At 37.1% G+C, this 24,551-nt stretch overlaps 2 protein-coding genes and 1 long non-coding RNA gene across 3 annotated transcripts; 1 reads left to right on the forward strand and 2 right to left on the reverse strand.

The window, feature by feature from the left end:
• Nucleotides 1-209: 209 nt before the first annotated feature.
• On the reverse strand, nt 210-1,109 carry LOC133455259 (uncharacterized). Its single transcript, XR_009783493.1, has 3 exons — nt 852-1,109; nt 506-649; nt 210-420 (listed from the first exon to the last, which is right to left on the reverse strand). It is a non-coding gene; the product is annotated as an uncharacterized LOC133455259 (long non-coding RNA).
• Nucleotides 1,110-4,776: 3,667 nt separating this feature from the next.
• On the forward strand, nt 4,777-8,520 carry rhof (ras homolog family member F). The gene is made up of 5 exons (XM_061734207.1): nt 4,777-5,398; nt 5,666-5,753; nt 6,473-6,582; nt 6,863-6,997; nt 7,333-8,520. Exons 1-5 carry the CDS (start codon nt 5,264-5,266, stop codon nt 7,495-7,497), a joined length of 633 nt encoding a protein of 210 aa, XP_061590191.1. The 5' UTR covers nt 4,777-5,263; the 3' UTR covers nt 7,498-8,520.
• A 721-nt stretch (nt 8,521-9,241) lies between these two features.
• Nucleotides 9,242-24,355, reverse strand: tmem120b (transmembrane protein 120B). The gene is made up of 12 exons (XM_061734206.1): nt 24,215-24,355; nt 19,919-20,037; nt 19,570-19,686; nt 17,888-17,947; nt 17,700-17,795; nt 17,532-17,621; nt 17,325-17,390; nt 17,166-17,227; nt 11,835-11,927; nt 11,545-11,609; nt 11,200-11,268; nt 9,242-9,941 (listed from the first exon to the last, which is right to left on the reverse strand). Exons 1-12 carry the CDS (start codon nt 24,275-24,277, stop codon nt 9,825-9,827), a joined length of 1,017 nt encoding a protein of 338 aa, XP_061590190.1. The 5' UTR covers nt 24,278-24,355; the 3' UTR covers nt 9,242-9,824.
• Nucleotides 24,356-24,551: the final 196 nt, after the last annotated feature.

Below are 24,551 nucleotides of genomic sequence, written 5' to 3' on the forward strand. Positions count from 1 at the left end.
CTTGTGCTTTGATTAACGACTTTGAATACTTTCCTCTCACAACAGCACGATGGCTCGTCTCTGTCCTGTCCTGCGACTGTGGAGACGTCAAGCACGATTAGGCTGTGCTGCTGTCCACTCAACATTTAACAGCCAAAAGCGTCCAAAGTGTAAACGCCGGTTTGACCTTGCCTCAAGGGTATATTTAAGTTTCATAAGAAACCCCACTCAGGACAGGGGGAAATACTAGTGTACACCGATTTAAGTAAAACAAAACCAGATAAATCTTAGAGGAAACAGATGGAGGGAAAGCTTTCATGGTGAAAATATTTACCTCAGCACAGATTCAGTTAACAGGCCTAAACGCAGGGGAAGGACTGTTTTCAGCTCCATCTCCGGATCCTTTAATAATGGCTTTAATAAGGGGTGGGAAAGCGTCTCCTGAAAAAGAAAAAAATCCATTAGCTCGACTGATGCTCCTCTTTTCAAAACTTTTTTTTTTTTTTTTTGATCAGTGGTTGCATACCCTCTCAGCCAGCGAATATGCATCTTCAAGCATCATCTGTGTGGGCAAATATGCAAACCATCTCTTCTCTCTTCTTCAAGACAGGATTGCAGTCGAGTATAACCTCGTCCATTTCGACATTTCTTGCTGTGATACCTCATAAAACTGCAAGGAAATGTTTTAAAAGGTAATGTAATTTGAGATATTTCACTTTGACAATTTATCTACATATTATTATTATTATTATTCTTATTATTATAGACGACAGATGATAATAATAAAACTAGGACACGAAAAATATATGTTGACTTCTGTAAATATGTTATACATAAAATCACGTTTTTTTGGATTGATTTAATGAACTTACAGTTGATATTCAAAACATGTAATCCAAGTCTTAAACGAGCAAAGGAATCATGAGGGGATAAATCTTGTGTTTTTTTTCACTGCTTCCCTTTATCCAAAGAAACCTTTTAGTTGGTAAGTAGGCTTTGCTTGCCCTGTGTTTCTCTTCTGTTCTCTGTCTCAAAATGGCTTCTTTGCAGACAAAGAGAGCAGTGTGCTGTGAAATGTTACTGCGCCATAAATGGGTGAGGCTCGGCTTAGGACATTACTCTCTGTTGCATCACCCTTCAACTGGAATTCAATACAACGATCGCAACGGAGTTTATTTTTTTACTCGAAAATTAGGTGCATGTTTTACAAAGAAAGGGGAATTAAAAAAATAAAATAAAAAATGAAAGGTGATGAAGTAAACATGAACGGGGTTTTCAGGCGGTGGGTCGGCTGCTCGGCTGATTCCCCTCCCTGGCAACGGCAGCTCTGGGCCGTTGCCAGGGGAGCCGGAGCGGCTGTGCACCATGTGCGCCCCCACTGCCATATAAGGTCAACAGGAATCCTCCGCAGCGGCGGCGCTATCTGGGTGAAGGGTGCTCGCTCTCTGCCTGAAGACCGGCGCTTATTAACCAGCCAATGCCGACTGTTTAACGCGCTGCAGTACGACGAAGTATTAGGGCCAAACAAAAAAACAAAAAAAGGAAATTACGAGAATAAAGTCATAATGTAATGAGAATAAAGTCGTAAAATTATGAGAATGAAGTCATAATATTACGAGAATAAAGTTGTAATATATTATAAATATATAAATATAACTTCACAAGATGCTCAATATTCTTCATTTTAACACAGGGAGAAGACTGCTCTTCCTGTTAGAGTTCTCATAAATTACCACTTTATTTTCATAATATTATGACTTTATTCTCATAAATTACCACTTTATTCATTACGACTTTATTCTCGTAATGTCACAACTTTATTCTCGGAATTTTACGACTTTATTCTCGGAATTTTACGACTTTATTCTCGTAATATTACGACTTTATTCTCATAATATTACGACTTTATTCTATTACTTTATTCTCACAACATTACGACTTTATTCTCGTAATTTTACGACTTTATTCTCATTATATTATGACTTTATTCTCGTAATTTCCAATTTTTTTTTGTCTTAGTTTGGCCCTAATACTCCGTCGTAGTGCAGAGACTAGATAGGGCAAACAAATAGGAATCCCGTCTTCTTTTTTTTTCTTTTTTTTCGGCGAAGGAGTTAAAAATACGTGTGGGAGGGTCGATGTTGGCATACTTAAGAGGGGGTCCCTAGGTGTACTTCTAGGTTAATGCTGGCTGTCACGCATTCCTCTTCGACGTGAGTGTATATTCAGTGCACACTATAATATTAGATATACACAAAGCCTTTTCAGAAAGCTGCGACACAGGATTAGTGTGGGAGGCCTGTTTTTCTTGTTCTCCATTGCTGTGGCTGCAGGCGCTGCCAGGTCACGGGGCTGCTGTGCTGACACTCATTTCTCAAGGCTGTCTGCTGCAATCTTTACCAACACAGCGATTGTTATAAATGTATGAAGCTTTACTTTATGTGTTGGGAAAAGGTGAACAAATTCAAAGATTTTTCTATAGATTTACGCCGAATCCACCAATGAGGTTATTTATAGGCCTTTATTCCGGGGGAGGAGGAGCCTGGTGCGCAGCGCCGCTCCAGCGCTGACAGACTGGAATATTCCACACAGAGGATTGACCTCTACACAGGACAGCTGCCTCCCTGTGCACGGACAGAAATATTTTAACAATTGCTCTTTGTTTGTTCATGATAACAGGCTGCATGGATGTGGATGTGCTGTAGGACAGATTTAATATCGGTTTACAGGCTATCATTCAAATGTGATGTTTCCAGTTTCACTCTGTAAGTCAAGCAAGCACTTCTTTTCTTTAAAACAATTATTTATTATGCTGGGTTCAGCGCGTTGTAGCGTGTAATGGAGCACATGGGATCTGTGACTGGCTCATTTCTGTGCAGACAGGTTCTTTCACTTGTACCTTCAGTCTTTTATTGTTATGGATTGTTCAAAGAAGCAATTCAGGGATCAACGGAGCTTTGTGTCTTTTATGTATGGGTATGTTTGCTTTTTTCAAGGATTCCCCCCCTCAGATTGGTGGTATTGTATTTATTAATTACACTGGCTTTTCCTCTTAGTAAATCTTAAATATTTGCATGTGTTATTGTCAAATTCCCCATTAAGGCTTGTGATTTAGTCTTTCCTGTTTGGTATAATGATGTTTTTTTTGTTTGTTTGTGAGATGTTTAAATAAATAGAAAGTAAATTCATTCATATGGGTGGGTTTTTTTCTTATGAAAGCTGAAGCAGGTTGCTATATAATGGTGAAGGATTTAGAGGCCCGAACTAAGAATATAATTTAACATTGAATATTTAACACCAGTAAACAGTTAATGATGCTTGAGGATATTGCTGTAGGCTCAGTTTTGATACAGCATAGAAAATACCCAAAAGATGATTTTCAAAAATAGGTACATTAAAGGGCGTCATCTTTTTCCTCTTAAAGGGACAGCTTCTTCAATTTACCGTATAGTTTTACACCATTGCATTTTTGGATTTTACTTCGTAGCTTACCTCAGTTTGAGTCGACTTGCCTTAATGACAGAGAAAATGTTCAGACCCATGCAATAATTCGTGTATTTCAATAATCCGTGCATCTCCTCTCTCGGTATACACTGTAACTGAGCTGATTGTAACCATCTGTAATCAACAGCATGGTTGAAACATACTCCCAAACATTCCCTTTTTATTTTTAGCTTCAAAATGTTGATTAGAAAAAATAAAAATAAACTCAGGCATTGAACAGAATGTACAGCCTTTTCACATTGATCTTTAGCAAATGCACCACAGTTGGCTTAGTGTTTCACTGTAGCTTTTAACATTTACCTATGATCAGACAGCTCATCTGAATTGGTGATGAGATATTTTTTTTACTCATGTCTCAGAGGAGTTCTCATTATGTCCAGGTGAGTGTTTTACTGCTCCCCTGTGTCGTCTTATCCCAGTTTATTCCCTTTGCTGATTCATCCAGTGTGTTGCTGAGTAAGATATAGTCATTCAATTAATTTCTGTTCAGTAAAACTATTAATCCCCAAAGGGGCATATTATTGCTGCCATGAAGTCCCCATAAAGTCTTTATTTCAAAATGGTTTGTCCAGTGACTCACATCTTACTGAGGATTGAACATGACCAAGAGTGGAAAACACTTTAAAAAGTACCTTACCAATATTTGAATGTAATCTAAGAAACACCCATTATTAGATGCTTGATTATCTTTTCAGTTGCTTAAAGCTGTTAGCATGCTTGAGTTGAAGCTCCCAAAAGTTTTTTTTTTTTTTTTTAATTTGAGCTATAATTTAAGTCAGTGGATGTTTCTTTAGTACTGAAAACAATTTAATTAATTTTGGTCAGTTCAGAATAGAATCATCAGTAGATAGATAGAACTTTATTCATCCCGAAGGGAAATTCAACTGTCCAGCAGCTCATCAAAACGTAAAAAACAACCACACTTCCACTCAGACAATAAAAGCCCATTAATATTAAAATAAACATGAAATAAAAGGTTAAAAAAATAGCATATAAAGTGCAAAATAAAATATAGTCCAACTGTGGCAGAGGTGAGTGTGTGAGTGTGTGTGAGTGTGTGTGTGAGTGAGTTCAGGAGGAGTTAAACAGTCTTATTGCTGTGGGGACGAAGGATCTCCTGAATCGCTCCGTTCTGCAGTAGCTGATCCAGTAAAGTTAATAAAACAGCAAGATTAATGCCACACAACGGTACACACAGTCACTGGGTCATTCCCATCAGAGCTTCTCTGTATTACATATTCATGACATCCTAGGTGAATCCTCCTCTGGCCATGATTGTTGGTTTACAAAAAAAAAAACAACACACAACTCCCTGGCTTTCCCTCAGGATTATCATTTCGAGTGCTATTTCCCACTTATTATCCCTCCCACACACACAGTCCGTGGAGGCAGTACAGTACGTCAGTTTTAGTACACACCCAGTGTATGAAATGAGCAAACTCAGGCAAAAGAGGAAGCCGGAGCTGCCAGACTCGGCGGCTTTGCGTACATGTGCACCTCAGCTGCAGCGTTTTGAGCTCTCAGTGAACAGCACGCTGGGCCAGGAGAGAGGCGGGGGGTCTAGAAGAAAGAACATGAGTGCGACAGGAACAGGAAGTGGTGAGCTACCTGGTAAAACATGAGGCTTGCTTGTTCCTCTCTCTTGACACTGCCTGTATATCAGCTCAGCCATTCCAGTTGAAGATTTATTAGGCTTTGTCATGTTATTTAACGCAAATCTGGAGTTAGTATAGTTTGCTTTGTCCTGTCTGGCACATTGTTTGACTTGTTTGGAGGCAAAATGACACAGAACGGTGTCAGGACTGGTAATGATACCAGGAAAAAGGTAGAGGAACTTAAAATTGTGATTGTGGGAGATGGAGGCTGTGGGAAAACATCTCTACTGATGGTTTATGCCAAAGGTGATTTTCCAGAGGTAAGAAGCACTCCCATGTGACTTCATGTGTCAGGTCTCTTGATATCTTTCCTAATTTAACATTAGACATGATTTCTGTCCATGCCTGCTAAGAAAAAAAACGGAAATTTATCCCAACTCTATTTTGAGCTAAAACTTTTGTGTACAGTTAAAAGCATCTTTATAGGATTCACTGACAATACAATGTCTATACAAGCAGCTAGAAACGTACTACCAGTATGCAAAGAAATATACAAATATGCAATTTTTCTTTTGTGTCAAAAACAGAAATATGCACCATCAGTTTTTGAAAAGTATGTCACAACTATCTCTCTTGGAGGAAAAGAGATAAAGCTCAACCTATATGACACAGCTGGTAAGACAAAAATCTGCTCCTTGTTTAATAATCGGCATCAAGTTTTGACTCTCAGCACACATTCTGTAGTACGTAAGCCAGCTGGGTTTAGAGCATGCTGAGCTCAGTGTCCACACAGCACATCCACATTACACACATAAATGGGACATAAACAGACTCTGAGATCATTAACAATGTGACTGCAAGGAGCAAACAATCTTACAATTTAGTTTGTTTTTGAATAAAGATCAGGGAACCTTTGACACAATTAGCTCAGTCGTCATTGGGGGAACAAGGGAAGTGGTAAAGGGTGGTATTTATGTCAAAGTGTCATCTACATCATCTCAAGAACTGTTTAGTAAAATTAGTAATTAACATGGAAAAATTGTTTCAAGCAGTTTAAGAGATCTTTTTCCTGATAGCTTCATAAATTTGACCAAAAAAAAATAATGTTAGATGGTATAGTTTAATATTAAAGACACCTAAAATGAGGTTGTGTTTTAAAAATACCCCAACTTGGCTTAAACTGTCAGAAACGTATCTGTTGTGTGAGAGCAGCAGGGTGTTTACATCAGCCCGGGAGGAAGCTGAAGTCAGGATGTGGTTTTATCGGTCTGCATGTAGCTTGGTCTCCTACATCATATCTTTAGATTCAGTCTGTTGCATCCAAGGCAGAACGCGTTTTAGTGTTTTCTTTTCTCACATTTGGGTCCTATGAAATGCTGTTCTTGTTCCTTTAGGACAGGATGACTATGACAGACTGAGGCCACTTTCATACCAAGAGGCCAATCTGATTGTGGTCTGCTTTGATGTCACCAACCCCACCAGCTTTGAGAATGTCCTGATAAAGGTACTCACCTCTGGAGCACGTTATCATTGTGTCAAGTAGCACACGTGACAAAGAAGGCAGTGTTAGTGTGTAAATACGCAGAGGTTCAGATTTACTCTTCAGGTGTAGTTCGTTAATGATTTATTAAGTTTAGTATGGTGGCGCTCACTGCATTTTTTTTAGGTGAGTTAAGTGCTATGGACATTGATCCCTACTTATAAGAAGACTTGTTCATCTGATAATTCAATCTGAGAGCAGCAGCAAAATCATAATTAAAAAAAAAAATACAAAAATTTCCCAGTGGTACCCGGAGGTGAAGCACTTCTGTCGAGATATACCAGTCATCCTGATCGGCTGCAAGACTGACCTCAGAAAGGACAAAGAGTGTGCAAGGAAGCTGAAGGCCATGAATCTTGATCCCATCACTTACACACAGGTAAGACGACCGCAGTTGCAGTGACATTTACTAAGTTGTGAAGCCCAACCTTTTTACAGATGTTACGGGTTGTACACTATAGTTGATTTTCTTTTGTCTTACCTGTTTTAATCTTTTAACTTTGTAAGGTGACCTTGGGTGAAGAAAGGCACCAATCAAATGAAATGTATTATAAACTGAAAAATGAGATGAAACACAAATCAAACCATAAAACAATATCTGCAATTTATCTGCATTAACAGATGCAGGTCTCTCCCAAGTGTATATTTTTCTTTGCTTCTGGTCATTTATCACTGGCGTCACATAGTCTTAATATTTTGTGGTTTTGGGTACAGGGTGAGGAGACCCGCCAGCAGATGAATGCAGAACTCTACCTCGAGTGTTCGGCCAAATATCAGGAGAACGTGGAAGACGTTTTCAGGGAGGCAACGAAAATGGCTTTGGCCTTCAATCGAAAACAGAGGAACCACAAGAGGAAGAAGAATTGTGTCGTTTTGTGAAGATAAAAGGACTGAGGTTCCCAGGATCCTACTATCCTGCAGGTGATAATTGTTTATCATATTACAAGTGGATGGACTTAAGATGCGCTCAGTGTCCTGCACATGAAAATAAGTAGATTAGAATATAATCATTAGTCCCTGGAGATTTCATCCCCCCTGAACCATCACAGTCTTCTTTAACAAAAGTGACTAACGATGCAACAGGAAAGACTATTTTGCAAGGTGCAATGACATTTTCTAAAATGGAATACAACTTGCACTTCCTGCCAACACATTATTCTTTTGAGTCATTTAAAGTGCTTTTATACTGTTTTTTTCTCAGCCCTATCATTTGTATTTACAACTGTTTTTGTTATTTTAAATTGAAATATATTTATTCATGACATTGAATATTTATTTTTTTGATTATCATGGTTATGAATTTGTCTGTCTAATTCTGCTGGTAAAAAAAACAACAAATTCCTAGAGAGCAAGAGAGCTTTTTAAGCTCATTATTTAAGGAAAGTGTAGGTTTAAAAAGTCTTGCCATACATGTGGGATCTGGTCATTTCCAGCACAACAAAACAAATGAAGCACCAACTTGTAATGAATCCATGAGCCTAAAGCAGGCTCTTTACTTGACAAACAGCGCCACCTAGAGGCAAAATCACAAGGTGCACCAAAACTGTTTTATTTTTCCTTTAAAAGAAATAGAAACATTGTGATAGCACACAAAACACTTGCATAACAATTGTTTTTAATGAAGTGTTCAACAGTTTTTTCTTTACAATAATGTACACAGATCGAGACACTGGCAACCGTCGTGTTACTGGCCACACTTGAGGCACCTGATACAGTCTTGAAATGAAACAGTCGAGTTATGAAAATGAGGACATTGTGTTTTGTGCATTCTGGCAGCTTTCACATGACATGTAACATTTGGTATATAACATGCTTTTATTTTCCCTTAATAAAAGTGATGGCCATGTTTTCAAGGAGCCTGACTGCATTGCAGGATTCAACATGACTGTTATGCTACCTAAATTTCAACAAGCAGGACTTTCTTTTTTCCATGAAGGGGAAATAAGGCATGACACACCTGAGCCTTGAGAACAACTGTCTGAAATTAGGTGAGATAACTCCAGTGAACTAGAGACAGAGTTAATCATAAATACAAGTGTTTGAGATTCCAGCACTGTTAGCGGTATCACGGTTTTGCAGTACCAGTGCCAATAGCAGCATTTGATCATATGACAAGTTCAGTAATGACGAGTCTAAAACCTGCACAAGGACCTACAGTGGTTCAATAAATCTTAACTTTGTGATACATTAATAAATAACCTTGAAATTCCTCCAAAATACTCTCAGTAGCATAATGTATGTGTTGCATTCTGTTAGTAATGTTACTAAGAGTTCTCATGAAAAGTTATTTCAGCCCTCAGTGGCAACATTTGAGGAAACAATATTATGTTTTTATGTGCAACGTCATGTGATTTTTACTCAATGAATATAGTTAAGACATTATTCTTGAAGGGAGATATGTTTCGCTTCCCTTGTGGCCCCATCACTTCTTTAAAAAAAAAAAAAAAAAAAAGACTACCTGTATAGTAAAAACACAGCTGCTTCTGATGATGGAAACAGTTACAACAGAAGAGATTTTTCCATTAAACTGAAGATAATCATGGGCATCAGCTAATGCTTTTAAAGTTGCAGATCATCATTTTTCATTTCAGGATCAATATTCTGGCAGAAAAACTGGTTAGTATAACAGGAGAGAAATACTGTTTATCTTAACAAGGGAAACGAAAAAAAAAAAAAAAAAAAAAATAGGCAGTTCAAGAAATGAAGGAATGAAGAAATGAAGTGTAGTGTCAACATGAGTGAACATGAGCAGGAGCCAGTTTGACCATTACTACTTCACAGAAGTATGCACATGACAGACATTACGTCTTAAAAGGCAAACTATTTTCTATTCTGCTCCCCAATTCCTCCCATTTAGTTGCATATGATCTCAACAAAGGCTCTTCGATACTCATGCACTGGCACAAACAACAACATTTGTTACACACACACAGACACAGACACACACACACATACGCACAGGATCAAGCAGGAAAATGTTCATCTAATTGGGTGAACATCTGCACTGGTTTTTTTTGTTTGTTTGCCTTACAGCAACATCAAGCCACTGGACAGGAAGTGCACGTTTGCCAGATACTCCGGCAGGACGCTGATGCCGTGAAAGCCTGAGAGAGCGGTCCATTCAGCTCTGGCCCACGCGGCAGCACGCAGTTGCTTCATGATTACTGTCCGTTTGAAGGATCAGAAGTGTTTTAATGAGGTTATTCTCAGTCACTCTTTTGCACTTTTTCCTCGTTTTTCTGAATTTTTTGGTGGACGACCTTTAATGTGGTGAGAAAATTTCCCAGGAAAAGGACGAGAAACGTCAGTGCCAGCATAAATACCTGAAAGCAAAGACAATTTCTTTTAAAGCAAGTCATGACATGTTCATAAATTAAAGCACTATCAGAAGTTTGAATTTGTGACACCTTGGAGACATCTACCATGCTCATCAGCAGCTTCAATTGCCCTCTAGTAATTATAGCAGTGTGATTAAAATCATGAAAAAAAAAAGACCTAGATGCTTTTGTAATCAAATTTGTTTGGTTATTTTTTTAGCAAACTAAAGTTATATGGACTAATCAAAATGCACTGTGTAGCACAAGTCTTAATCCCCCCCCTCTATCATCAAGCATTTGAGTTCTATCAGGGTTTATACAGCAATCCTTATGTTAAATTTAATACCAATTTAATACCTTTTTCACTACCTTCAGATTTTTTTAAAAAACTGTCACAACATTAAGTGTTAATCACGGACCTTTTAACATTAATACAGATTTTGAACTATAGAACACTATACAGAACAGATTTATAGACTCTGATGTTGACCAGATGTTTCACATTTATTTCACTTTGTGAATGACAATAAAATACACTGCTTAAAATGTAAAAGGTAAAAAATAATACCAATTTAAAAAAAAAAAAATACCTCTGACAGTGAATTTAACACTTTTAATGGCCTTAAATTTGGCAATTTTCATTTATCACTTTTTAATACTTTTTAAAACCCAGCGGAAACCCTGTCTATGCTGCAGAAAAAAAGCACTACAAACACCAGGTCCGATAGCATCCTGAACTTCACAAGTAATCTTTAATATCTCATTTAGATTACTGATAATGGTGCCAAATAAGTTTCCTACTCCCATGCAAAAGGCACACTCCACTCCATCAAAGCCCACCCTCAACCCCCTCCCCTCAGGCAGGAGGTTCAGGTCCGGATAACAGCTACTTCTCAGCCATCAGACTCATGAATGTTAAATGACTGACGCAGCACAGCCACTCCATGCACCTGCTACTTTTTTTGCATGTTTATATATTTTTTTGTAAGCTTACACTATTTATATGTATTTTATCTTAACTATATTTTAAATCCTACCTGCCCTCATAATTATTTTTTCCATTATTTTGTTATGTTTGCATCATTATATCAGAGCAGTGTCCTAGTCTGTAAACCTGTTTTTACTGACAATGGGAATAAAAGCAAGTCGTACCAAAAGACTTTCAGAGAAGCTTTTCAAATGGTTTCGTTTTAACCCGACCTTTCTAAAAACCTTAACATAACTTATAACACTGAACCGCTGGATCTGTGAATGTGATCCTTACCTGCCACTCCTTACAGTCCTGGTGTCCTGCCAAGCGGAACAGGGTCCCTGAGTTGTACAGCTGCCAAAACTACAAATAGAGAAGAGGAATAATCTTTCACAATGTATCTACATACTCTGGTGGAATAAACATTATCCTTCAATCTTTGCCCCTTTTCCCACTATTTGCCTTTGAAATGCACTTAATACATCACAGCACAGATGCAGAATGTGTTGCAGCACTGTCTCACGAGTTTACATACAGTGGTCTTGTGCAGAATCCACTTGCTTTTACAGTACTGCAATAACGTGTTGAAGCTGCAATTTTATGTTATAAACCCAGAGAAAAGTAAGAAAATTGACTCACGTGGCCAAAAAAGAGGAAAGGCAAAAGAAATGTGAGCCCTCTCCACATCCAGGACTGGAATCCCTCTGCACAGACATAAAACAACTGTAAAGGACAAGACACTACTAAACTGAACTGGTGTTCAAAGGCTAGCGCAACAAGACCGTACTCCAGTTACCCGACATCTGCATCCCAGCACACTGATATCAAAAGCTGTTTCCACTCCTCACCTTTACCCCATTTTTCCAGGCATGGTTATCCAGAGTTTAAACGATTAAAATGACAACCACCAGAAATGGCTTACAACTCACCCACTGTGAGGTCCAGGTGATTTCTCTCACCTAACGCGCGTAGCCTGTATAAGCAGCCGCTCTGGTAGTAATACTGCAGGAACTGAACAAAGCCTGGGGGATGGAATGGTACAGCATGTTAGAAAGATGTTCTGGTGAAGAAATAAAACTGTCACAAATACAATAAGTTAATTGTCCTTAGACGGTTCTGATTTTAAAGTAATGACGTCAGCTTATACGATACATAAAATGATACACTTGAAGAAGGGTCATCAGCAGCCTGTCATGAAGCTTTGCAGCTTGAATTGGATCAAGTCCACAAAACAGCCATGTTATCTCAGCTCAAGACGACCTTGTTTAGTTGAAATGTGTTATATAAATGTTATTTTCCTTTAAACACATAACTTATCACCTGAAACCCCAACAACAGAGTGTGCTGGTGTAGATGCTCAGTCATCCAGGTCATGGTAACTCTCAAAAGGTTACACCTTATATCCTGAAGGCTTTATAAGTTCAGACAGACTGTAGATTTCTTCATTTTAATTGTGCTCAAGTGTAATTTGGATACAGGGACGTTCATTGTCTACAGTAGTGTGAAAAACTAAAACTTCCATTATACATTTTTACATCTCAGGAAATGTAGAAAAGGGATCTGGTCCTTTCCAGGTCTTACAGTGAAACAAATACAAATGATGTACACGTATACAGCATCTTTTTAACCTCATCAAATTTTACACTTTACAATGTTTCTCATTTACCTGTTCACACCAACACACTCAAACTGTGCTGCTATTCTTTATAGACAGCAGTGCTTTGGATTTTTACAATTGTACACCAATAAAAGACAGGGAGCAATGTGTGTTTTGGTTATATTTGTTATCTGACGAAACAAAACAAAACAAAAAACAACAAGAAGAAAACAGGCCTTTTTCATAAGCAGCTTAAAAAATAGGCACTTCTTTCAAATGAGTGAAGAAGCTAAGCTGCAGCCAAAGTGCTGCTACTCAAATTCACTTGATTAACTGATTATACATCACCTGCACCAGTTTTGGCAGTGTACTGCTGTAGTTAGTACTTAGTTGTATATTAAGATAATGCCAAAGAGAAAAGACGTCACACATGATCTTAGAGAAGCAAATACCCATTAGTTTGCAAACGGTTAGATAGAGAGTAGTGACATTGTTCAACAGCAACCGGCCAGGGGCCGGATTCACAAAACATTCTTAAGAAAAAAATCTTCTTAAGTGTCATTTTTTTCTTAAGTTCAGTCTTAAGAAGAAAACAGAGAAGAAGTCATATTCTCCAAAAAAGTTCTTAAGTATTTTCTTAACTTTCTTCTTAAGAAAAAACTTAAGAAGAAATGGTATTCTTGAAATAAAAGTTCTCAAATTTGTTCTTAACTTTTTTCTTAACTTTAAGACAACCTTGACCTGTCTTAAGATTTGGTCCGTGAAAAGGTAAGACTCGAATATCACCTTTTTCAACACATTTGCACATGCACAAAGCAATATTGTGGAGCGATGCATCGGTGTAGTGAAGTCTCGCTTCAGGTGAATCGACTAAATATAATGAAATGAATAATAATAATAATAATAATAATAATATTATAATGAAATGAATAATAAATATAATTTTGTATACCAAGTACGTAGAGTTGCACTAAATAAAAACCCAAACATATGTAGCTTAATAAAATAAAATAAAATTCAATATGTTCATTTTAATACATTTATTAAAATTGTGACTGCTCTGATGTACAGACAGAGCAGCAGCTGCTTCTGGCGCATGAAAACATGAAGCTTTACTTTATATTCAGACAAACTAATATGGCAGCTACAACTGTTAGATTTCATCTATTAAACCAACATTTATCTTCCTAAATGATTTATTTCAGCCAGCGACAATTCTCCACAGAGCTGCAGGTCAGTTCATTGGATCAGTTTCTCCCCGGGACGACTGCGTAGCTTGATCCGGCGATCACGTCTTTCCCCCGGGCCGTGAGCTACTGCTGCTGCCGACTGGGCGGCTCTTCTCATCCCCGAAAACGTTGGAGCAAATTTCTCAACAGGCGCTATTTGGATAAACTGAGGCCAGTTTGGGGATCTTAACGGTTACTTTTACGCCTGAAAAAATATTAAAACTTAATAAAGTGGCATATTAACAGCGCTACAGCTGAAATTAAAACAGCTTCTAGCCTGCTTTTAGCTCTCGGCTTCTGCTGTCGTTTTGGTGCGAAATGCATTCTGGGATACTTGGCTGCTACTGCTGAACGGTCCGCTGGGGCGGCTGCTGAATTGATTGAGTGATTTCGGATACAGCCATATTTTAAGAAGTTCTTAAGTAGAAAAATAAGAAATTTGTAAGAAATGACAGTTCTTAAGATGGTTCTTCAGAAAATATTGAGGAATTGCACTTAAGAACTTTCTTACGAACTTCTTAATTTTAGATCTTAAAGCAGCACAACGTAACTTTCAGCTTTGCTGAGTTTGGCGGCATCTTTTGGACAAAAGTTGTAGTGCTTTACCAAAAAGAACACTACGTTTCCCATGAGCACCAGCGCGTACTGCCGGAAAACTCCTGTCCCTAGAGAATACCATTTCTTCTTAAGAAGAAACTTAAGAAGAAAGTTAAGAAAATACTTAAGAACTTTTTTGGAGAATATGACTTCTTCTCTTTTTTCTTCTTAAGACTGAACTTAAGAAAAAAATGACACTTAAGTAGATTTTTTTTCTTAAGAATGTTTTGTGAATCCGGCCCTAGCAATGTGTCGACGCTGCCACCTTTGGCATTTAAACAGGCGCATATATATATATATATATATATATATATATATATATATATATATATACATATATATACATATACACACACACACAAACATACACATTCACACACACACACATAGGGGCCGAAAAAGTATTTAGTCAGCCAACAATTGTGCAAGTTCTCCCACTTAAACTTCTTTATAGGTACACTACTATGAGAGACAGAATGTGGGGAAAGAATCCAGGAAATCACATTGTAGGATTTTTACTGAATCAATTGGTAAATTCCTCTGTAAAATACCGATAAGTATTTGGTCACCTACAAACAAGCGACCTGTAACTTCTTCTTTAAGAGGCTCCTCTGTCCTCCACTCATTTCCTGTATTAATGGCACCTGTTTTAACTGGTTATCAGTATAAAAGACACCTGTCCACAACCTCAAACAGTCACACTCCAAACTCCACTATGGCCAAGACCAAAGAGCTGTCAAAGGACGTGAGAAACTAAATTGTAGACCAGCACCAGGCTGGGAAGACTGAATAGGTAGGAGGTAGGAGAATCTGCAATAGGTAAGCAGCTCGGTGTGAAGAAATCAACTGTGGCAGCAATTATTAGAAAAAGGAAGACATACAAGACACTGATAATCTCCCTCGATCTGGGGCTTCACACAAGATCTCCCCCCGTGGGGTAAAAACGATCACAAGAACGGTGAGTAAAAATCCCAGAACCACACGGGGGACCTAGTGAATGACCTGCAGAGAGCTGGGACCAAAGTAACAAAGTACCATCAATAACACACTACGCCGCCAGGGACTCAGATCCTGCAGTGGCAGACGTGTCCCCCTGCTTAAGCCAGTACATATCCAGGCCCGTCTGAAGTTTTCTAGAGAGCATTTGGATGATGCAGAAGAGGATTGAGAGAATGTTATATGGTCAGATGAAACCAAAATAGAACTATTTGGTAGAAACACAACTTGTCGTGTTTGGAGGAGAAAGAAAGCTGAGTTGCATCCAAAGAACACCAAACCTACTGTAAAGCATGGGGGAGGAAACATCATGCTTTGGGGATGTTTTTCTGTAAAGGGACCAGGACGACTGAACCGTGTAAGGGAAAGAATGAATGGGGCCATGTATCGTGAGATTTTGATTGGAAAACCTCTTTCCATCAGCAAGGGCATTGAAGATGAAACGTGGCTGGGTCTTTCAGCATGACAATGATCCCAAACACTGCGCCCGGGCATGAAGGAGTGGCTTCATAAGAAACATTTCAAGGTCCTGGAGTGGCCTAGCCAGTCTCCAGATCTCAACCCCATAGAAAATCTTTGGAGGGAGTTGAAAATCTGTGTTGCCCAGCGACAGCCCCAAAACATCACTGCTCTAGAGGAGATCTGCATGGAGGAATGGGCCAAAATACCAGCAAGTGTGTGAAAACATTATGAAGACTTACAGAAAACATTTGGCCTCCGTTATTGCCATAAAAGGGTATATAACAAAATATTTAGATGAACTTTTGTTATTGACCAAATACAAATTTTCCACTATAATTTGCAGATACATTCTTTAAAAATCAGACAATGTGATTTCCTGGATTTTTTTTTTTTTTTTAATTTTTGTCTCTCATTGTTGAGATACCTGTGATGAAAATTACAGGCCTCTCTTATCTTTTTAAGTGGGAGAACTTGCACATTATACTGTGTATGTATATATATATATATATATATATATTTTTTTAAATGTTTCATTTTTATAAGAAAGTTAGCAAAAGTTGAAAATTAAATGAAATGCAATTTTACGTTTTTTTTTTTCCTTATTGTACTGAAAATGAACCGAACCGTGACCTCAAAACCAAACCAAGATTTTTGTGTACTGTTACACCACTACTTCTTCTAAATTCTGGTTTCAGGTTCGAATCCCGGCCTGCGCACCTTTGCTGCATGTCATCCCCATTCTGTCTCTCTACCCCCTTCCTGTCTGCAACTTGAATACAGGGCCACTAGAGCCACAAAAAAATAAATAAAAATAAATAAATAAATAAATAAATAAATATATATATATATATATATATATATATATATATATAGACACCGTATATATCTCATGGGTTGCTGTTGTTATGTCTGTACTGGACCACTGTAGACCTACTAAGGACTAGATCTTTTTTTATGTCAAGTAATAAGCAAAACCTAAAGTTGACAGTAAGTGCACTTTTTTCCACAAGTGCCAAGTGATTTTTTTATTTCAGTTCAATTTCTTTTATTAAAAAAAAAGTTATTTGAAGAAAATCAGGAAAAAAAAAAATTGTATTGTATACAAATATACATGCTGAGGTTTTAGTAACAAAATAAAAAAAGAAAATGTAAAGAATTAGCTGTTAAAATAGCTAGTATTCTAAAAGGATTAAAAGCAACATTTAAAAAGGAACAACAACAACAAACAACAACAACAAAAACCATATTTCATATAAAGACAAGGTCAAACAGTTGTGCTCTGCTATATTTATATTTAAAACATAAAAGAGTGACCAAATGTCCCATTTATCCTCCTCAGAGTGCACACCCTTTATCTGCATAACAAATGTGAGACTTACTCTGATAAATGGAGAAAGCGAGGAACTGGCTTCGGAACATCTGATACATTGGTCCCTCTGGCCTGTGGCGAGATACAAAGATACAAACAATGGAATAAATAAAATAATACTGAATTTTTAAATCGGTTTTGCATTAAAACATTTTAAATATGCTCTCACCAGGTAAGCATAACACCTGACAGGAATGTAGAGACATAGTGATGAGACACCCACCAGCCTTTGATCCTGAAATATATAAAAATGTAGAAAGAGATACAGAGAAGCCATTTACAAATTCACACAATTTTATAGGTCAGGAAACATGTCTTCAAAATAAAATACACATTTTAGGAAAATTACAAATCCTAGATCAATGTGAAGACAAACCTAGAGCCATTGCTCATGAGGATGCTTTCCCTTATGGTCAGTGTGCAGTAGTACCACACCAACAAAAAGTTGAAGATTTCATCAGTGACTCTAAACAAGTGGAGGAAAAATTAATAAATAAATGCCTTCAACAACAATATAGTACTTTAAGAGATTAAGTTAACTCACCGGCAGTTGAGAAAGAAGAGGCAGGTTATAGCTCCAAACATCAGGATTATTGTCATGTAAAGCTTGAACTTCTCATACTCATCTTTGTAGGCAAATCTGTGTCAATAAGATGATGATCGATATGATGAGGCTGACAAGCAGCTTGCATTTTAAACTTATGCTACCTCGTCACTACATGGTTCACATACTTTGCCTGGTTACTGAGAAGCGTCACGTTCACGTTGCCCAGGACCAAACTCAAGTACAGTCTGAGAACAAACACAAAAAGAACCCAATATGTAAATATAGAATGAAACAAACTTGCAATGCTGAGTTGCTGTTTTGCTGTATTGACAAATTGGTTACATTGGTCCATAAATCTAAGACTTACTAGTAAGTTTTCATTTTAAACAGTGAAACTTTTTTTGAGGCTATGCCTTCCACCCACTCTTCTCTGGCCATTTTTACTCTTGAAAACTGACAAATGTTGACCTGCTGTAGACCCTCTTTCAGTTTGTAAATGCAACTGTTGCCTCATGACGTGGATGAACAAATCTATAAAATCATGACGAGTTGCTGTGATTTGTTTCATGATGGTCGGTGCTCTTCTCGGTCACTATGTATCCTTCCTTGATTCGCTAAGTCTATACCAGGGGTCGGCAACCCAAAATGTTCAAAGAGCCATATTGGACCAAAAACACAAAAAACAAATATGTCTGGAGCCGCAAAAAATGAAAAGTCTTGTATAAGCCTTAGAATGAAGGCAACACATGCTTCATGTTTCTATATTAGTTATAACTGGGGGAAGATTTTATTTTAATTATGCACTTCGAGAAAAAAGTTGAAATGTCGAGAAAAAAGTCAAAATTTCGAGAAAAAAGTCAAAATGTTGAGAAAGAAGTCAAAATTTTGAGAAAAAAGTCGAAATATCGAGATTAAAAAGGAAAGGAAAAAGGAAGAAAAAAGAGAAAAAAAGGAAAAAAAAGAAGAAAAAAGAAAAAAAAGAAAAAAAGGAAAAAAGAGAAAAAATGTAGAAAAAAAGGAAGAAAAAAAAAGAAAAAAAAAGAAAAAATAAGAAAAAAAAGGGAAAAAAAGAAAAAAAATAAGAAAAAAAGGAAAAAAAGGTCAAACATTTTTGAAAAAGCTCCAGGAGCCACTAGGGCGGCGCTAAAGAGCCGCATGCGGCTCTAGAGCCGCGGGTTGCCGACCCCTGGTCTATACCATGAGATCATCACCGGAAGATTACAACTGCCTTGATGTCAGGTTAAATGACAATGAGGGAGCAGCATGCAATACTGACATTGTTGTCTTTTGTTGTGCCCGGTATGCAGCAAAAGACACTTTTTAGAATTAAAATTAACTCAAGGTCCATGCTTAAATGGTAATGAGAGCAAACTTTTGGTCAGGGACCAGACAGACGTGAATCGAGGCAGTTTTGAATTAGAATGGAATGTTATTAATTGTCAGACTTATGTAATAATTGCTCGGGGGTCATGTTCTGGGTCTCGGCTAAGCACCCAGCACAAGGTACATTTCAGTTTGTGTCGTTTCCACTTAAAACTGCTTCAATTCACATCCTTTTGTCCGTGACAAAAGTTTGAAATGATTACCATCCAATAACAGTAACAATAACTACCTACATGTATAGGAAGAATTATGAGCGATTATAAAACAAACTAGCAAAAGTTATTTCCAGTTTAGAGAGCAGGCCTTTCTCATTCATGCACGCATGCCAAATGAGGATGAATATATGTGCTGAAGGGGAAGTAAAATGGATGGAGAGTTTTTCCGACAGAGCTGAAAAGTGTGGCTGCAGATTGGTTTGTTTAGTGCTGAAATAGCCTAATGTGTTACTGCCACTAAAGACATCAAAACTTAAAAACAAACTTACCCATTCTTCTTTGGCAAATATGCTTCCATATCAAAGAAAATATTTTCTTTATCTTTGATTTGTGTTTTGATGCCTGATATTAATTCCAATTCTTTTTCATCACATGCTCGTGCACACCTGTAAAGCAGAGAGCTAATGTTTGTGAGAAGACAAAAGAAATTCAAGAATGTATATCATCTCAATGTCTATTTATGTGAATGATTGCATGGTTAATAATAATAATAATAATAATAATAATAATAATAATAAAAATTCTGGCATATTTGTTGTTCGGACTTTTTTGCAAATCTACCCAGTGCTTTTCTTTTCTGAAAAATGTTAATTTTCACAAATAACTGGCTGTACTTACTTGTTCAAGCTGTATCTCAGGTCTTTCAAGCATTTTCTCTGTTTGCTGATGGCGCTGCTGCATGTTGCCTGGAGAGTTGTGAGCTCCTCTAGTTTTTGTCTGTATATTTTATGCGTTTCCTGGGGATCATACAAATATATATGTTGGCTTAGAAATATGCATCAACACAACAGCCCCATGACTCTCCACTGAGTGATGATCAACATCCCACCGTACATGCATTTATACATCACAGCCAAATTCAGAGAAGTTTCATCTTTCTGTTACACAGCTGAAATTCTCCACATTCCACCAACAAGTTCGTTTTTGATTTAGTTTCTGTTAATTTTGTGGATGACACAAAAATTAAACATGGAATTATTTCATTATGCAATCTTGCATTGCATGATGGTTGTCAAACTGTAACTTTAAGTCTGCACCCCTCCAATTAAAAGCTGACTTCATTATGAAACAGGATCCGGATTCACCCTTTATTCGATCACTGGTAAGGAGGAAGACTGAAGTGAGTCTATGATGGCGAAGTTGCAGAGTCAGCATAGATAATCCTATGATCTGAGGTTAGAGACTCACTACCAACCCCCGCAAAACTATCTGAGCGCTCTTTCATGACAACCATGAGACACTACTTCCTGCTTTCACACGTACAGAAACATCTGAATAAGTGCATGTGGTACAACATAGTCACGGGGCTAAAAGCTCAGTTTTTCTTGTGACACATATGATCAAGATTTAATTTTAGTTTAGTTTTTTTTGGATCAAATTTCAGTTTTTTTACCATTGGAAAAATTAACGTTAGAAAAATACAACCATGCTCATATTTTTCAAGAATTTTGGTTCCCATTACTCTCAAAACTGGATAATTTTTCCAAAGGGGAACAATGAGTATCTTTATTTTTTTTCGAACTTGTGCCTTATAGGTATGTATGTTTGTATGTATATATGGATATATATATATATATATAGTCTGATATCACTGTCGCTGCCATTATATATTTTTTTATTTTTATTTATTTATTTATTTTTTTATTTATTTAATTTTGTTCTCCCTTAATGTATGTTTTTTTTTTTCCCCTAGGGTAATTATGGGGAGGGTAGGAATGTGGGTATAATAGAAATCATGCATGTGAAAATGTGAATTGTGAAAATTATTGTGAAATAAAAAGATCTTAAAAAAAAAAAAAAAGATTTAATTTTAGGGCGCAGTTGTAGAAATGTCCTCAACAAAATGTTGAATTTTTCCTGTCTTAAGAATTGTAGTCTTCCTGGACAACTAATTTTGAGAGGAGCAAATCAACTAGACAATTTTTGTATCGCATCAAAAAGCACAGCTTGTTCAAGATGTGCTATAAACACAAAATATGACTACAATAATCCTTGTTTCCTGCTCTAGACACCAAAATCAAATCTACTTTTTTGTGTAAGCAAACCAGTTATCCACATCCTACAGAGTAAGGCATTATGAGGTGCTGTATATTCACATGACAGTTCTCACGTTACAACTGGATCAGTCAGGAGTGCACGCAAGACCGTGGTGGCCCCAAAGTCCAAAACAATATAAATAAAAAAAAAAGAAAAAGGTATATCAGGATGTGAAACATTTAACTTGATACAAGATGGACATATATACATTTAGGGGGGATTTCTTCTATCTTCTCCTCTTACGTTTTTTATTAAAAAAACGCTGCTTTAAGCAGATTCTCATACTGAACTACCAACAATTGATGTTATAATGACCATGATTTTTTATTTTATTATTTTTTCATTGTCTTTTTTTCTTCTGTGCATGATGCTTTTCTTTCTTTTTTAGCTACTTTTATTATGGTGATTGTTTTTTTTCATTGACTTTTTTTCCTTCTCTACTGTGCTTGATGCCTTTCGTTTTAGCTACTTTTATTATTGATTCACATGTCTTTTAATTACTTTTATATTGACATACTTTTATATGTCAAGAAGAAGGGTATACACTGTATATATGTATTATTGTTGTTATTATTATTATTATTGTTATTGCTACTATTATTCTTTTATATATCGGATACTCTTATATTGCAAGAAGGGGCCGGACTAGATAAGCATTTGCTTCTTCCTGTCCCTTCTTGAACAAAACTGGTTGTGCTTTATTATTGTTGTTGATGTATGTGTTTTAAATTGTTTTGTTCAAGATGAATAAAGATCAAATCAAATCAAATCAAATTAATTATAAGTATCTCATAGCTATCATTGATGTCCATCGTTCTTGTAGTGTGTTGTGCTCCCTCCCTTTCTCTTTTGTGTATGTTTGCAGGCCGGAGCTTCGGGAGCTGCATGCTGACCTGCAGGCCCCCCATCTGACCATCACACTGCTGCTTCCACCTGTCTGTGTAGATGTCTGCTTTATGCTTGCTGACATCATGCCTCCCCCTCCCTGACCACCTCAGTGTCTGCTGTCTACATCTGTTTATATAGTCATCCTTGTACTGCACCAGTTAGCCATTGTGTTTGTGTCTCTCCTTTCTTTATTATTCATTCTCTCTGTCTGGTCTCTCTTTTCCTTCTCTGTCCAGCTGGCCTCCGGCAGGAGGATCCCCCCCCCCCCTATGATCCAGGTCCTGATCAAGGTTTCTTCCTTCCTAAAGGGGAGGTTTTCCTTGCCACTGTTTGGCTTAAGGTTTTTCTCCCACTAAGGGGATTTTTTACCTGCCATTGTTTATGTAATATTTGCTCAGGGGTTTATGTTCTGGGTCTCTGGAAAGCGCCTAGAGACAACTTTTGTTGTAAAAGATGCTATATAAATTAAATAAAATTGAATTGAATTTAATTGAATGTCATTTTCTGTTACTAAAATATTTTCAAGACAACAATGTGCAAATTTAAATTAATCTTGAAACAATGGGGGGGAAGGGGAAAATAACTGATATGATATGCAGATATGCAATGTTTGGCCCAATCCTCTCACTCTTTCTTACGAATAAGTTCAAAATTCACGATTGTCCATTTTTCTGACAATTAAAGACTATGATAATGAGATCAACCCATTCTGACTATATCTTTTCTCTCATATTAGATAGATATTGTACATAAGGACCACGATACTGATACTTGATCCTGAAAGAGTTTGCTCATATGAAATATTCAATTATGGAAATCCCTGAACATTTAGGAAATCTTCCTCGTTATCATCAAGCAGCTCTAAATATTTTACCGGAGCAGAATTGATTTAATGAGGTTTAATGATGATTTAATGAGGTTTAATGAATTCAACACCAAATGAATTCAACACCCATAAAACTTGTGATACATAACACTGATTGTTTTCAAAACCACTTGTGATGTGTTCATGGTCATCTAGAGTCTAGACTATATATCACAAGACTGTAATTATTATAAAATAATACTATGGGCTGATTTAATGAGATTTTATGAATTGGTATGGTTTGAAAACAATCGGTGTTATGTATCACAAGTTTTATAGGTGCTGAATTCATTAAATCTCATTAAATCAGCCCATAGTATGATTTTTTAATAATTACAGTCTTGTGATATATAGTTTGTATGACCATGAACACATCACAAGTGGTTTGAAAACAATCAGTGTTATGTATCACAAGTTTTATGGGTGTTGAATTCATTAAATAATCATTAAACCTCATTAAATCAGCCCATAATATGATTTTATAATAATTACTCTCTTGTGATATATAGTCTAGAATAGATGACCATGACCATCACAAACAATATGACCAAAATCAGTGGTATGTATCACAAGTTAAATGGATGTCTTTGAATGTCGAATATCCAATATCCAATATAAAACCAATTCAACCGCGGTAAATATTTTTATGGCATCACAGACCACAAACTTGCAAATCCAAGTGAATTAAAGTTGTTATTATGAGTTAGCCACCGTTGCTAACACGAGCTAACCAGATAACTGATGATGGATGATGAAGTCAGTCACTTCTGCAGGATTTACTCGGGGATCGAAGTTAGGACAAAGTCCACCCTTGTGTGTGTCACAACTTTGATGGTGATTGTTTTCCCGATGGCATCATCTTCACCAGTAAAGATGAGCCTTTACCTGCTAACGTTAGCAGGATGTTGCACTGCACACCAACACTATAAACGCCTATTAAAACACTCTCCTGCTTCAAATGTTGCATTTACCAGTAGGGTCCATCTCTTTAGCAAGCGCTTAAAGCTAAAATGGAAATGAAAGGCAAAAAGGGAAAGAAGCCGGCAAACTACCGCAACAGTATCTGCTGTCAATGACATGCACGACCCGCACAACAAAGCACTACTTTCACAGCGTCCAGTCACCTGTAACTGTTGATATTCCTCGTCGATTTCTTCCCACTCTGCTTGAAACTTCAGTGTGGACATGATGATACAATTGACACTGCGTGGAGGAGAGAAGACGACGCGGTATGTCGTCGTGAAAGCTTCAAATAGACGACTCCGTCCCACTCACAGCTCTGTAATCACTGAGCTGCGAGGCGCATGCGCACATGTTCAGCGTGAAGTAAACCCCTGCAGCAAACACTTGTTAAACAGTTATTACAGGGAAAATCAGGAAGATTTTGTTTAAATAATTGCGTAAATGTGTGTTTTTTATTTTAACTAGAATTAATATAGTTTTGAAATCCTTTTTTTTATT

Source organism: Cololabis saira, chromosome 11 (assembly GCF_033807715.1).
Source record: "Cololabis saira isolate AMF1-May2022 chromosome 11, fColSai1.1, whole genome shotgun sequence".
NCBI lineage: Eukaryota > Metazoa > Chordata > Actinopteri > Beloniformes > Belonidae > Cololabis > Cololabis saira.

What these genes read in the sequence shown, in the direction of transcription:
- tmem120b (XM_061734206.1), bottom strand. Translation starts at nt 24,277, where the DNA reads ATGTCCACACTGAAGTTTCAAGCAGAGTGGGAAGAAATCGACGAGGAA. An exon ending in TCAGGTGTTATGCTTACCTG is followed by an intron (nt 17,228 to 17,324) that starts GTGAGAGCATAT and finishes ATCTCGCCACAG; the next exon opens with GCCAGAGGGACCAATGTATC. An exon ending in TCACCTGGACCTCACAGTGG is followed by an intron (nt 11,610 to 11,834) that starts GTGAGTTGTAAG and finishes ATGTCTGTGCAG; the next exon opens with AGGGATTCCAGTCCTGGATG.
- rhof (XM_061734207.1), top strand. Translation starts at nt 5,264, where the DNA reads ATGACACAGAACGGTGTCAGGACTGGTAATGATACCAGGAAAAAGGTA. An exon ending in CCAAAGGTGATTTTCCAGAG is followed by an intron (nt 5,399 to 5,665) that starts GTAAGAAGCACT and finishes TGTCAAAAACAG; the next exon opens with AAATATGCACCATCAGTTTT. An exon ending in ATCCCATCACTTACACACAG is followed by an intron (nt 6,998 to 7,332) that starts GTAAGACGACCG and finishes TTTTGGGTACAG; the next exon opens with GGTGAGGAGACCCGCCAGCA.